We start from the raw sequence: 15,615 nt of genomic DNA, 5'->3' as shown, positions 1-15,615 counted from the left end.
CTTATTATTATAAAAGTAAAAAAGAAAGCCCCCAAATGGGAGTCACATTTTCATTTCAGAGAAAGAAAGAAAATAGAAAACCAAGAAACAATTTCTGAAGAAAGGAAAGGATTAATTTGAGTGAATTATATCCAAAACATTTCACAAAAGGATAAACATTCTTCTAGGACTTTACAAATAACTTCCTTTATACACCATTTTGATTCGAACTGCGGTAATCTTCCAGTTACTGAAAGGAAAGCAAAATCCAATTTAACACGACTTATTACAAGATTTTGGAACAAAAACAAAGCATCTTCATCATTTACTCCAACACCATCAAGTTTTCTTTTCCTTGACTTATATACTGCCATCTTTGCCTGAGCAAGCAGGAAATTGGTGAACACAGCATTGGAATTTTTGTGTGGAATATCCAATCCGTAGATGAACACACAAGTGTTAAAAAACAAACCAAACCTCACAAAACAATTCCGAAGAAAGATAAATAAAGGTGCCAACCGTTGGCATTCAACATAGATGTGAAAAAGGTTTTCAGATTTCTTACAAAAAGGACATTCATCGACAAGCAGATTTGAAAAACAAGGTGCAACAAGTTCATTGTTTATCTTATTTATCTTAAGCACACTATAAATATTATGATATAGTATTTTAATATAAGAGATGTAGGTCGAACCAAGTCCAAACCGCTCCAAGTACTTTGAAAAGGTACCGATGGTTAACACGATCAAAGGCTTTCTCCTGATCAAGGAGAAGTCCTAAATCTTTAGGGTTTTCCTTGCACAGTTCAATGATGTCTCTCACAAGGGAGATGTTGTCATTGATGGAGCGTTTTGGGACACAGTAACATTGGTTTTCTTCCAACAACGAGGATAAATGAGGAGTAAGTCGCGATGCCAGGGCTTTTGAAAATATCTTATAGTCCGTTCATAACAGGGAGACAGGACGCCAATTTTCAACACACAACATGTCTCCCTTTTTTGGGATGAGGGTAAGAAGAGCTCGTCAGCAACTCCGAGGTAGCTCTCCAAGCTGGCAGCTTGCGTTCAAAGTGTTAATGAGTTCTGGACCCAATAAGTGCCAAAACTTCTTGTAAAATTCGGTTGTAAGTCCATCCATTCCAGGTGCTTTCCCAATGGCAAGGCCGTGCAGAGCAGTGCCAAGTTCATCCAAGGTGATGGGTCTTTCCAGTTGGGAACGCCCATCTTCACACAACACTGGCAGGCCTACGGAGATCGAGGCGACACTGACAGGATTTATTTGCTCCATTGAATATCCTCCTCCTCTTCTTCTTCTTTCGGCTGCTCCCGTTAGGGGTCGCCACAGCGGATCATCCATATGATCCGCATAGTGATTTGGCACATGTTTTACGCCGGATGCCCTTCCTGACGCAACCCTGGTCGCCTCTTACGACACAGGGATATTATTTGCTCCATTGAATATATTTTCGAAAAGTATTCCTTCACGAAAAGTTTGATTTCTGATTGTGTGAAGGTAATGGATGAATCTGCCAATCACAGCTGAGAAAGCTGTTTACTGGGAAGACGTTTCTCTAAGGAAAAGAAGTACTTGGTTGGTACGTCTGCCTCATTCAGGTGTCGCACCCTCATCCGAACTAGGGCACCACGTGCATTCCTCTCGGTTATTTCCTTTAATAAGGACTGTTTCTCAGTTAAGGTTTTTTGTATGTTACTATTATTTTGTCCGATGACTTGTTGGAGATGTAAAATCTCTAACCGTAATAATTTTTTTAACTTCATGGTCAGCCCTTGTTGAGAAAAACTGATACTGTTGACAGAACCCTTTAATTTGGGTTTTTACTAAATTCCACCATATCAGCGGGTTAACAAACAGCTTAACTTCTGTTCTAGGAGAGCCGTCCAGAAGGATTCAAAGGCCTGAATGAAGTTGAGGTTTTCTGGTAAACTATTGTTGAATTTCCAATGAGAGCTCCCTGGACATGGTTTAGAGAGTTGAATGAAGACTCGAGCTAGGGAATGGTCAGAGAAACCAGAAGGCACGATATCGGATTTATAAACTCCATGTAATAAATGAGAATTTACATAGATGCGATCAAGCCTCACAAGTGAGATGTGGTTGTTTAAACAACGACACCACGTGTAAGACCGATCAGAAGGGTGCTGCACGCACCAAATATCATGGAGATTAGATTTCACAATGATGTTTGCAAAACTTTTTGCAGTACATGGTTGGGATTCCGACCCGTTTAGGTCACATGAAGCATTAACAATATAATTAAAATCGCCACCAATAATTAGACAAGTTTGCAAATCCAGTGTTTGCACGATTTTTCTCAGTTCAGCAAAAAAGGAGATCCGCTCGTCATTTTTGCTTGGAGCGTACACATTGAGAATTGTGAACTTGACCTGATTGATGGAGAAGGTCACAGAGGCAAGGTGTCCATCAATAATACTCATAAATTTAAGGCAGGATGGGTGGAAATGTTTCCTGAAGACAAACATGATGTCTGCCTTCGATGAGGAGTTATTACTCAAGAAACATTCCTTGTAGTAGAGTAGATAGTAGAAAAATCGTGCAAAATACGAAACAAGCATAAAATTTGGCATTTCTGTTCTCCAGGGCTCCCTGATCAAATCTGCCCGATTGGCCATTTGAAAATCCAAATTTTGAAAAATTTGAAGAAAAAAAAAAACTTCAAAAAAAATTGAAGTCACAGCTGGCTGAAATTCTTGAAGCACAAGTGAACATCCCAGACAGAGAACCAAGGGGAGATGCAGTCATCATTGATGGCTCAGCACTTATCAATGCCCTACCTCCACGCACTTCAAAGATATTTGATGACTATGCCAAAGAAGACATCATCCCAAAGGTGGAATCCTATGGTGCCAGGTACGAGAGGGTGAACGTAGTGTTTGATGTGTACAAGAAGTCAAGTCTAAAGTACGAGGCAAGGTCCAAAAGGGGGCAAGGAATCAGAAGAAGAGTGACAGGAACCAGTAAGACCCCAAGTAACTGGAGAAGCTTTCTTCGAGATGACAGCAACAAGACTGAGCTGTTTCACTTCCTTGCGGAAAAGATGTGTGAAGCACAGACGACAAGCACAGTCATTGTCACAAAAGGAGAAGATGCCGTTAGCAACACAAGTAAGTCACTGGATGCTGTGTCTCCATGTTGTCATGAACAAGCTGACGCTCGAACATTTGTACACACCAGGGATGCAACGACGGATGGTAGCAAGTCCATTATCATTAAGGCTAATGACACGGACGTACGAGTCATAGCAATATCTGTACTGCCATCCTTACAGGAACTAGGTCTTGAGAACATGTGGATTGCCTTTGGCCAAGGAGCCAAAGTGTGATGGATTCCAGTCCATGAGGTAGTTTCTGCAATAGGGCCTGATAAAGCGAGAGGGATTCCATACTTCCATGCGTTCACTGGATGTGACGTCGTGTCTGCCTTCCGTGGAAAAGGGAAGAAAACTGCATGGCAGACTTGGAACGTCTTTGATGATGTTTCTGAAACATTCACCAATCTCAGCCAGCATCCAACATTGATTCGTGATCTTGACTTTTTTGAAGTTTTTTTTTTTCTTCAAAATTTGGATTTTCAAATGGCCAATCAGACAGATTTGATTAGAATCCCCTGGAGAACAAATGTGCCAAATTTGATGCTTGTATCATCATTTGCACGATTCCTCTCAAAAATTGCTCTTATCTGCCCCACTATTGTCCATAAATCGTCGCCACTGAGCCTGAACAGATCAGACAACATGGGTCTCTTGTAACAAATCTATGTCAAGACCGTTGACCTCTTCCAGCTGTTTAATTTGGATCTTGCGGAGCGGACTCCCACTACCATTAACATTTATTCTTCCAATCTTGAAACTGGCCAGGAGGAAAATAATAGCTTCGAAGAATAAGATCAGAAGTGGAATAGCTGATTAGAATCCCTTTTCGCCTTGGCGATCAATTTTTTTTAAGCGGTGACAGTGTGTCTGGTGGAAACCAAACAAGTCAGGCTTACGTACAACAGCCTCAGCACACTCGAGGAAGGACGGTAGATCTGGAAAGTATTCCGTCAGGTTTATATTGCGTTTCCTGTATGTATTTTGTAAGAAAAGTCTTATTTGTTTGGGGGGCGAGGGGGGTAGGACCTTGACTGGTCAGCTTCTAAACCGTTTCCACCTGACTGTTCCTGTTTGTTTCCTCCAGGTCAGATTCGTCAGTCGGTTTTAGTTTCCAAGTCACACAAGCTTGTACTGTCCTGCATATCAATACTGTCGCCAGTATTGAGACACAGATCTGTACTGGTTACGACGTCTATGTGCTCTTCCATTGTGGAAACATCTGGTGAAGTAACGGAAATAATCTGGGGATTTGATGAAACGGAAACACCATCAGCGGATGCAGCGATATCACTTCCCTCGACCGTGACAGTGTTATCGACCTCCAATGGCATGGAGGTCAATAATACTTTGGGGGTCTCTCGTAAAACATCCATTTTAACATTTCCTTTGTTTCCAGTTTCACCACGTGATGAACTGGGAGCAGTAACAGGGTTAACATTTGCTTCGCTATTTCCTGCTGACAAGGATTTAGGGTTAACATTTACCAAAGTGACAGCAGGTTCATCACTTGTGGTCTGTGTATCACTGTCAATGGACTTTCCAATAGGAGAGTTTTTAATGAGTGAAACAGTTTAATTTACTGCGATAACAGGTAAAGCGGTCTCTGTCAGGGAGACGTCGATGTCCTCACCGGCAAGTAGGGTAAACTTGTTGGCCGTAGGTACCGGGGTCCGGGTCCATTCCGGGTAAACATTGTAGAGTGACGTCGGTCACGACTGCGGGAACATTACCGACAGATTCCTCGTTTGTAAATGCTGCCTTATTCTGGGTTAAACGACCATCAGGTAAAGTCTTTCTCTTCCTTGATGAGACGATGGTGAAACCATCCCAAATATTCGTTTTGCTGTTTGGACTATCGGGCTGGGAGGACTGGGGTTACCGGGCACGGGATTCGCTTCCTTCACAGTCTTGGAAGAAGAAGAAGAAGAAGATGTATCCTTGTTGACGAGGTTTATTTCATCATTCGACGAAATCGCCTTTGGGCAAGATCATTTCAAGTGTCCAAATTACTACATTTGAAAAAATTCAGGGTGTCAGTGGTTACGTATACCTGGTAATCATGATTATCAATTTTGAGTTTTAAAACAATGTTCAAGGTTCTTTCAGCGTTAGAGGGAGGAAGCACCACATAAGCTTGTCTCCGAAAAGACATCACATGCTTCATCCGATCGTCCTGGCTACGTAAAGGTAACATCGTGATCTGAGAAACAACAGAACCATAACGAGATAGTTCGGAGATCAGCGTTTGATTCTTCAGGAGAGGAGGAGCGTTCGAGATAATGACATTCACGGCCGGTGTGTCCAGAGGGGAGACGAGCACGAAATGTCCGTCATCTGTTGATAGTCCAGTCGATACAATTTTGTGAACCAGTTCTGTCTCAGACACGAAGATAACCACACATTTGTTCATTAGTGAGGCTGCACGAACTTTGTCAGTGCCGACTATGTTTCCGGTAGCGATAACAAGATCCTCGACGCTGACGTCGTCTGGCGGAACGCAGATGATGCCATGTTTTCGTGTTAATGCTTCAAATGCCACATAACGGGAATACGAAGTCATATTTAGGAAGGGGGGAGGAGGGGTGATTGCTCTCGTGCAGTAATTAAATACGAGCTGAGACAGGTTTCCAAAGGAAATAAACACAGCTACAGTGAAGAAAAAAACGATCAGTTGAAGGGCTGGGATGGGCCGCCAACTAAAAGCTATCCACAAAGAGGCTGTGGGTTCTTTCTGTCTCTATCTCAGGGAAAAAGTATGCGAGGAGAAAATAGGGGAAAGGGGAGGGAAGGGGTAAAGATGGACCGAAAAGGCCACCCGCGTAATAACAAGGACAGATGGGCGGGGTGGGGTGACGACGGCACGAGGGAAGGCCGAAGCGCGAGGTCTAACGAAGAGGTGAGGGTGGGGGCATAAATCACGATGCATAGAAGGAAACGGAGGAAAAAGAGGTGAAAAAACGATGCGAAAAGGGATAGAAAGGTGAAAAAACAGGGCAGATCACGGCTCACCAAGACCACACATCCGCCATGACACTCCACTCGACTCACCAACAGCCAGCGGGGGGGGGGGGGGAGAGAGAGAGAGACAGACACAGACATAGACACAGATACAGACACAGACACAGACAGTAAGTATAAGGTGTTGGCGACATCTTTTGTACTTGGTGTGGCCAACGGGCCCACGCTTCCCAGTCGCTTTGGAGGGGAAGGAGGAAAACTGAAGATGTCTAGTGCGTGGTAGGAGGAGGTGCAAAATGAGGGGTGCAATGAGGTACAGGGAAATGCAGATGAGGTACAGAGAAGAAAAATGGAGAGAGGTGCATGTCTGTGGGGTTGCTCTGAAAATAACGTTTGCGGGACGAGCCTCGCCGATTGCTGCTTTGCGTCCACAGCGGACGACACAGAAAACAAAGAAGAAGAACGTGTGAGAAGATAGCTTACTAATGAAGTGTGAGAAAGTCTGTAAGTGTAACTGCTTATGGTCTAACAACTGTGATTGTTCTGCTGCTTGGTTCGCTCGCCCACCCAGCACTCAACTCCGCCTGCTCCATTCTGCCTTGTACTGCCGACTGAGCCAAAAGTGTCTCTTTCCCAGAACTCTCAACTGAACTACTTTGCAGGGTATTTTATAGACCTCTGGCAGAGATGGAGCCCAAAGTCGGATCACGACGGTCGGAAGGCGTTCCCCAGCGCCCCCATTGGTGCACGTACGCTTTTCCAAGAATTAGCCCCGCCCATGCGAGGACCTTGCCCTGAAAATGGCCTCATTCGCCCCCGAACTTGGTCACGCGATGGAGCTCTGAAATTAACATGGGGCGCAGGCTTCTGGGGGCACTTTCCAGCCATGAACGTGCGCTGGGCACCAAATGGGGGTTGTGATCGAGCGGAGTGCTCGGGCTATCCAGGCAATGAACGGATTCTTGCTCATAATTGCGTGTTGAGCTACACGCCAAAATGTTCCGAACACAAGCATCTATTATGTTAGGTAGCGTCCATGGTTCCCCGATATCTTCAAAGTCAGTGGTGGGCGTCCGGAGTGGTGACTTTGGTTGTGGTGTTCATAGCGGTTGTGGTGAGGTGGTTGAAGCGTTGTAGTGGTTATGATGAGGTGAGAAAGCTAGAGTAGATGTAGGTATTTTTATAAGGACATTCTGATGACCAGAGGTATGATGTAGTGCTGTGGTTCGAGCCTGGAGAACATCTGAGGTGATGGTTGGTTCACGAATGGCACGAAGTTTGGTGTCATATGCTAATGAGCTATCTCGTTACTATGCGGGCATGCCTGTGTGATAGAGGAGTCGTGTGTGCAGCAAAATAAAATAAAAGATAGAGATAAAAACCTACCTCGAAGCCCTCGCAACACATTTTGTCCCATATACCCATTAGACGTTTTCACAGCTTGATCGTGAACTGTTTTTGCCAATAACAACACGTCTTGAATTTGCTGCAGGATTTTGTCTATGTTGGGGAATTCATCAAGCAGCTCTCTGGCAATATAAAGCATACAGATCTTCACATATTTGCCGTCGGTGAAAGGCTGACATTTGCGAACCATTTCGAAAGAGCCAGCAAAACTTGCGGAGCTTGAACTTCCTCCTTCATTCAACCATACCAGTAATTTACTTTGCGCCACTTTCATTTTTATGCCTCTGCTGACGGAGTCGACAGAGGTATTATGTTTTCAGGTTGTCTGTCCAGCTGTCCATCCATCCGTCCGTGCGTCTGTGATAGGTTTTCGTTACCGCGATAACTTACGGACGGCTGAAGGGATCCAAGTCAAACTTGGTACAAGGATCTAAAATGATGTAAAGATAAACTAATTAGATTATGGTGTCAAGAGGTCAAAGGTCAGAGTTGGTGAAAGGCCGACATTTGCGGGAGCACCAGCCCAGAAGGGAGAGCAGTTTGGTAAAAACTGTTACCGTGCTAACTTGTGAACCAGTGATGGGATTTTGACCAAACTTGGTAGGATTTATTTTGATACAAAAATGAACTGATTAGATTTTTGCACCGAGGTCAGAGGTCATGTCAGATAGAAAATGTGATGCTTGAGAACAGCTGTAAAGGGAATTACATGAAACTTAGTTCCAAGTATGTATAATGATATAATAATGTGGGCGGAGGCATGTCGGTCAACGTCGTGACGTGGATTGTGTTATAGTTCTTTGCAGATCCTCGCAGGCCTTATTCTGAGCTTCATCTTCTGGGTATTTTACTGAAAAGGCTGCAGGTTTTATCAAGATATATATATATATATATATATATATATATATATATATATATATATATATATATATATATATATATATATATATATATATATATATATATATTGTTGCGACAACGGATACCGAGACACCAGCTTGTCACTCAGGGTGATTAATCCCCGGTTGTCCTAGGAAGAGCCGGACCTGAGGCCACCACTCAGAATTAACATTGTGGTACGGTGGGTTGTTTTAGAACCACGAACGCCACCCAGTCAACCACTAGTTCCAGTGTCCACCGTCTAATGATGCTGTTTAACTAGAGGTCACGTCAGAGGTCACCTGAGCAGGGAGCGCGCCCTCGGCAAAGCACCAATGTTATCTGATTAGATTTTAATGAAGGTGGCCGAGCGTTTTAACTGCTGGTGCGTGCTGTCTATTTTTGGTCAAATCTGTGGTAATTAGCTCACAGTCTATCTCGGTTCGGACAATGCTAGACCAACGGAAGGAAAGGACAAACACGGACAGGTTGGAAGTCGACAAATGATAAATTAATTATTAAATAAATAAAAATAACTTTTTATTTCCTGAGGTAAATAGGTGAATAAATTCCAAAGCAATCGAAATGAATAATTAATCAGGCAAAATCAATCAAAATGACAGGAAAGAGACAGAGAGCAGATGCTTATCGGGAGTTGACTTACTTACAACTAAACACAGACAAGGGTACCCAGCAGATCATTAGGGGGGGGGGGGGAAGGAGAAGAGTCGTCTCGCTCACCAGAAAGAAGTCGTCCGTGAAGTGAAAACGTCCTGAAATGTGTGCGTGCGTGTCTTGGCCGTCGCCAGCACCCAGCCTTGCCGTGCACCCACTCGCCAACAGCCTTGAATGCCAGTCAACGTCTGGGGGGAACCGAGATCCTCTGTCATGGGTTTAGACCCTGGTGCTGCGACACTGGTAGCTCCTCACACTTCACGAAACTGGTGACGTCCAGTGACCCACACGGTCCGTTAGTGATTGACTCGTGCCTCACTCGTTGTCGGCGCTGCTCACACCCACATGCACACCACACGCTTGCTTGCTCAAGCACTGGAGAGGGCGAACTGACTGATGAATTGTCCCGTTGTTGGCGCTGGTCAGACACCCTCATGCTCACTCGCTTGCACGCTCGCACTCTGGCTCGCTTGCCCGCTTTTTGCTCGCTTCCTCTCTGGCTCGCTTGCCCACTTCTTGCTCTCTTCCTCTCTGGCTCGCTTGCCCGCTTCTCTTCTCTCGCACTTCCTCTCTTGCTTTCTTTTTTTGGAACAGACCTCCAATTCTTTTTATATATGTGGCCCGTCTCGACGGGCACAGAGTCCCCCCAAGCTCACCCCACCCCACTTGTGCACCGTTACCATGACAACCCGTACGCTTGAAAAAGGGCGGGCCTCTGCATTCGTGAAAGAACTATGTGCATAAGTGTGTCTGTTGTAAAGAAAAAAGCTTCCCAGAAGAGAGGGGATCTATTCTTTACCATTCTCAATGCATCACATTTAAAATCCTATTGGACATGGGGATGGGGCTAATCTGAACATGCATTTAAGGAAATAACTAAGGACCTGGATGTGTGGATGCATTCATCAGACCGGATTCTAAAATCCGTAACACTACATATATATATATATATATATATATATATATATATATATATATATATATATATATATATATATATATATATATATATATATATATATATATATATATATATATATATATATATATGGTATACACTGTCGAGGCTCGTATGAGAGCTAACACACAGAACGTGCAACAAGGGGAGCAGGAGACAAGAGGGGGAGGAGAGGGAAGGAAAAAGCAGTGTGGAACAGAGACATGAGGAGATCTGTGGAAGGGAGAGGGATGGGGTGGGGTGGGGTACACAGGGTAAACAAGATGGACATTACAGGGACTTTCAGATCCTTACACGACGGGGTATTTGAAAGAGGTGGGTTTAGGGTGGATTAACGGGGGTAGAAAAGATCGAGGTTTTGGATGGGGGAAGATAAGAGATGGTGGTGAGCAGCTGTTTTGAAGACTTGGACGGAAAAGTGGGATTGAAGAGAGTGTGGGAGTTTGTTCCAAAGGCGGAAAAAAAGAGGAATGAAAGAGTGAAGGTGAGCAGTGATTCGTGATTTTGGTAGTTTTACCAGAAGGGGGTTGCTGGCGGACCTTGAGTGCCCTGTGGGAATATGGGGGGGGGGGTGGAGGGGGACATATCTCAGACAGAGCGGGGGGGGGGCGAGAATGGAGAGAAAGTAAAAGACAGAAAGAACTCGATCTGCTTGTGCTGAGAGAGTGAGACCCAAAGACTCAGCCTCATCGTGGGAGATACCAATGATCCTAAATGCCTTGGTTCCACAGCGTGAAGCCCAGAAAGGTGAGAGGCAGGAGCACCAGCCCAGAGGGGAGAGCAGTACTCCATCAGGCTGCGGACGAAAGCCATTGTAAGTCGGATGTAGGATGTCGTAAGTTCGATTTATTTATTTATTTTGGAAGACAGATGTTCACTGCATGCAAGACAAAGAGAAAATCCCAACTTCTCCACAAATATGCATATGTCTGTCCATTCCAGCTGAAACAAGTGAAATCCTTCAATACAGTGCGTGTGGTGAAGCAAATGAGTACACTAATGTTAAAATATGCAATTTATGCTTTTTCAGTTGAAAATAAATTAAAAAGCGTACTTAATATTTGAAATGTAAAAATCTTGTCATTATTGTGATAAGCACCTTTATATATAACAGAAGGAATGAAATCGTTCGATACAGCGTGGCAGGAGGCCGCAAAAGAATGATAGCATAAGAAGAACTGAGCTTTCAGCATTCGGCGATCGGCGCGAAATGCGATGGTGGGCGGAAATGACGTCTTTCTTTCATTCGTACATGAGAGGGGCGCGTTTCTTGGTTTTTTCCCGTCAAGCAATAAATTAAATGGTTTTCACATATATAACACATTAGTTTCACAAATTTCCATTGAAATACTCGGGTATTTCCATCAATTCTCGCTATTTCCGTCTAGGTTACGCACTGCATCTACTGGACGGCCGTCATTGGCTGTCTTGAGGCACATGGGGGGTGGGGGGGGGGACGCCGGAGACATGGTAGACACTGGGGAAATTTCAAACTCGGTGCAATTGTATACAGCGCACGTGCTGTAACAGCGCACGCGCTGTAATAAATGCTATTCCTTGTCTTTTTCATTTTGCCATTTTCACATTGGAGAGTGGGTTAAGTGAAAACGAAAATCTGAAACCGTTCTTACGATCAACTGATTGAAATATATATTGACCATTGAAACTACTGAAACTTCAGAAAGATTGAAACTACAGACTCAGGAATAGAAGCAACAATAAGATCTGTCTCTGTGCTGTGGGCCTATTTGTGCAGGACAGGCCAGAAATGCAGCTCTTTTTTTTTTTTTTTTTGTATACCTTGGTCGAGGCTCGTATGAGAGCTAACACACAACTCACAGCAAGGAGGCATGAGACAAGAGGGGTGGGAGTGGAAGGGACAAAACATTGGGGAACAGACACAGGTGAACTGTGGAAGGGAGAGGGATGGGGATGGGACGGGGAACATGGCGAGGAGAAGATGGACATTACAGGGACTTTCAGGAAGGAAAGCAGGAGAATTGAAGGAAGTGGGCTTGGGTGGATTATCGGGGGTAGAAAAGATCGAGGATTTGGATGGGGGAAGATAAGAGGTGGTGGTGAACAGCTGTTTTGAAAGCCTGGAGGGAAGAATGGGAAAGAATAGAGTGAGGAAGTTTATTCCAAAGGCGGGAAAAAAGAGGAATGAAAGAGTGAAGATGAGCAGTCTCTGAGCTCAGCTCTGCGACAGGCCTTGGGCAATAAACAACAACAATAGGATGAGCCGTTAGGACGTAGGTGGATTTAAATTAAATGAATATACAACACAAAATTACAACCTTAGTCATTTGTAAATGTGTTTTATAAACAAATATCGTCGTATTTTGAATTAAGTGTTGGACCTGCTTCTTTGATCTTGATATGTGCATTTGCACCGATAAAGTATGGGGCTCTGCGGGCCACATTGGGATCGTAGAAGAGGCTCGATGGGCAGAATTGCCTTTTTCTGACTGCTTTTTTCCATCCTTTTAAAAAGTTTTGGAAGGAAATTGCTTTGATAAGACTTTACTTTATCCTCTTGCTGAGCCTTGCTCGATTCATTGTGTGCACATCGGTTAGAAAGGGGAAGCATCGTTGTCGCATTTATTGTTCATCGCAGCTTCTGCAAGTGGTGGAAGAGAAGAACACTTTGACCGGACAGCTCAAGAACGTTGGACGGAGTCTGAGAGAAGTGCAGCAGCGCTACGCCGAGCTGCAGGCACAGCACGGCCTCCTGCAGCAGGAACATGACACCATCAGCTTTGCTACTCGCCAACCACAGAAGGTGAGCTCCGTCTTATTTTGGTATTGGCCTTTTTTGAGAAACATAACCACTTTATGCTTATTGTCTGCTTCCTGTGTCAGGTAATTTAATTGACATAGTCGGATAGCAGATAAGGCACTGGTTTGTGGGGAGGGGAGGTGGGTGGAGGTCTAAGATGTCCTGCATGAGTGTATTTTGATGCAGGAACTAACCAAAGCATAGCTGTTACTTTGTTCTCCTACATGGTCATGTCTGATGAATGTGTAATAATTCCGGATCTGTGCTCACACTGCAGGCCACACAGGGTGAAAGTCGAGAAGGACCTCCCGGAGCACCTCAGGAACTACTTGCTGAGGACTATGGCGACAGCATCGTGGAGTTGCAGAAAAGGTTTGTTACTATGAGCAGTGGGAATCACCACCCCTCCCCCCTCCCTCCCCACATCCCCCTTCAACTACTTAATGAGGAGATGTTTAAAATAATAATAATAATAGTAATAGACTTCTGAGCCCAAACAAAAGGGTTTGATGAGTGACATTTTATTGACCACAGGCTAGTCGAGACAGAGCAACTGCAAGATGCATCCCAGCTGGAGCTGTCACGACTGGCTGAAGGTTTGCGTGAGGAATGCCAACGGAGGAAGGCAGCCGAGGATGCATTGCAGGAACTAGAGGAGCACATCAAGCGGTCTGTTTTCTGCTGCCCCATTTCCTCCTTTCTTTTTGGGGGATGGGTCAACAGCCTCATGACCAATGTCTTATTCTTCTCACTGGCCATTGGTGGAGTATTTCACTTGTTGCTCCTTAAATATTTCTCCATTATGTAAAGAACATGGGCTGGCAGGATGGCTTCGAGGTATGCGCACTCACCTCATTTATATCGCCTGGGTTCAAATCCCGACCCAGCTATAAACGTCATCCCTGCGTTTCACAGGCAGGGTGAATCGGTGTGTGCCGTCCCTCGGCCGTGGACGTTAAAGATCTCATGGTGACCTTCGCAAAGAGCAGGCGAGCTATCGCCGGCACCCTGAACAAATTACAAATTCCTGAAATAACTCCTGCGAGGAACGCAATGGAAAACCATCACCCAGTATAACCTTTGCCATGAAACTGCTTCAGCAGGCCTGAACCTACCTTCAGGCAGAACACCAGATTATGAATATGAATACGTACAGAACATGGTTGAGCCTTGTACATGGTAAATGTGCCACAGGCTGGAAGGAGAGGCTCGACATTTGCCCATGCAGGACCACATAAGCCTCACAATGGAGCCAATGGAGAGTGAGCGGGATGCGCTGCTGCTGTCTTCGAACGGACATGTTTTACGACGGGTGGGAAACTCATTTCCTGTCAACAGAAAGCAAAATGTATATAGTGGCAACTAAATAATCTTACTCTTGCAATAACGATGACCTGAGAATTGCAACTGATGCAAGTTCCAGATTGTACACCAACCATGTTTGCTGTGTTTGCCGCTTCCTTCCACAGGCCAAAGGTAGCACATTCTGGTCATGCCTGCGTTGGCTCCAAGTGCGCAGTGCCCGGCCCATGAGACTTCGGCTGGCTCGTTTTGTCTTCCTCTTCTACCTCCTCGCTATTCACATCGTCATCTTCACGTGCCTGTTTGGCCACTAGCAACGGTCATGACATTTCTCCAGCCTGCTTCCAAAGAGACTGATTTTTCAAGTGATCGAGGCTCAACTATAAGACTGCACCACTGAAAATGTACTTGGTGAGGATTGGAAGCGGCCTCCGTGGATGTCGGTCCACAATAGGTCTTTTCAAGTCTGGAAGGGATAACGTTGACGTTACTAAACGGTCTGCTGTAGTCTAAACCACCTTGCACTTTCGAGTTGCCGTTTTTGATCATAATCACATGCTTGCATTTGTAGATTAGCACCGTTTGGAAAAGAGATTTATTTGTAGCTCACTTTATGCATCCACTTATATGATGTTACTTTATTCGATGACTCTTCCAATGAGCTTCAAGTTGAGGCAAAAAATAATAGGCAAGCAATCCGGGGGTTCAATGGCTTGATTTTGGGCCTATTCCAACATCCATACTGGTGAGCACCCTTTGCCTGGATCCTCGTTCACCGTTTGCTGGCAAAGGTGGTGTCAGCCTCTGAGCAGTTGAAGGTGCTCATTCGATTGAAAATTGTACTTTATTTATCACGGTGAGGCCCTCATCTTCAACATGGTGAGGCCTCACACTTGTGAACATGTCAGTTATTCGATGATCATCTGTTTTACACAGCCAAGGTGTTTGCATTATTTTATCGATAATTCCAATCGTGAACATATCTCCGTGTCAGCCATTACCGGCAACATTGTGTAACAAGCAACGGACGACTGTTGCGCTGATCCTACGGCTCCTGAGGAATATTTCTGAGCAAAGCAAGTGTAAACTTGTACATTTTAACCAACTGTTGAAAAGGAGCTTGTAATTGATTCACCTGCTCCACTGCTCGCTCCACTCGTGCCCATCTGTCCCCGTCCTCATCCAATGGCAAAATCCCTCATTTAATAACTGCGGATGTAAAATGGTGTAAATTTGTTTATTTAGGTCAAGCGTGTGCAGCAGTACCATGTGCACACTGAACGGAACAGTGCCGTCATGTGCACACTGTATGAGCGGAGCGGAGTGGTGTACACGTTCCAATGAATGACGGAACAGTGCCTTGGAGCGAGAGGGTGCTGTGTACACACTGTACACTATGATGGATGGAGCAGTGTTATGTACATATAATACTGTACAATGCACGGAGCGGTGCCGTGTACATGCTGTATGACGAGTGGTGTGTAGTTGCACACCTCACAATGAACGGAGATTTTTGGTTGTTTGCCGCAGAGGGAAAGTGGTGCCCAC

At 44.8% G+C, this 15,615-nt stretch overlaps 2 protein-coding genes across 4 annotated transcripts in view; one reads left to right on the top strand and one right to left on the bottom strand.

Moving 5' to 3' along the window:
• GOLGB1 (golgin B1) overlaps positions 1-15,615 on the top strand; it is a 124,483-nt gene that overhangs the window by 108,786 nt on the left and 82 nt on the right. For 2 of the 3 annotated variants that reach the window (XM_085880778.1, XM_085880779.1), the window contains exons 20-24: positions 12,604-12,768; positions 13,043-13,137; positions 13,300-13,434; positions 13,960-14,113; positions 14,235-15,615. The exon at positions 14,235-15,615 is cut by the window's right edge and continues 82 nt beyond it. In XM_085880778.1, coding sequence (XP_085736904.1) covers positions 12,604-12,768; positions 13,043-13,137; positions 13,300-13,434; positions 13,960-14,113; positions 14,235-14,381 — 696 coding nt within the window. In that variant the 3' untranslated portion in view covers positions 14,382-15,615. The remainder of the gene's footprint in view (positions 1-12,603; positions 12,769-13,042; positions 13,138-13,299; positions 13,435-13,959; positions 14,114-14,234) is intronic. The other variant, XM_085880780.1, reaches the window with a different exon arrangement.
• The window catches only part of GSKIP (GSK3B interacting protein), an 11,025-nt gene continuing 10,987 nt past the window's right edge, over positions 15,578-15,615 (bottom strand). The window contains exon 3 of the mRNA XM_085880787.1: positions 15,578-15,615. This exon is cut by the window's right edge and continues 1,663 nt beyond it. The gene's annotated coding sequence lies outside the window, so the exon portion shown is untranslated.

Source organism: Eptatretus burgeri, chromosome 5 (assembly GCF_056783735.1).
Source record: "Eptatretus burgeri isolate ZD-2024b chromosome 5, Ebu_testis_v1, whole genome shotgun sequence".
NCBI classification, from domain to species: domain Eukaryota; kingdom Metazoa; phylum Chordata; class Myxini; order Myxiniformes; family Myxinidae; genus Eptatretus; species Eptatretus burgeri.
This window is presented reverse-complemented; position numbering and strand designations above follow the sequence as displayed.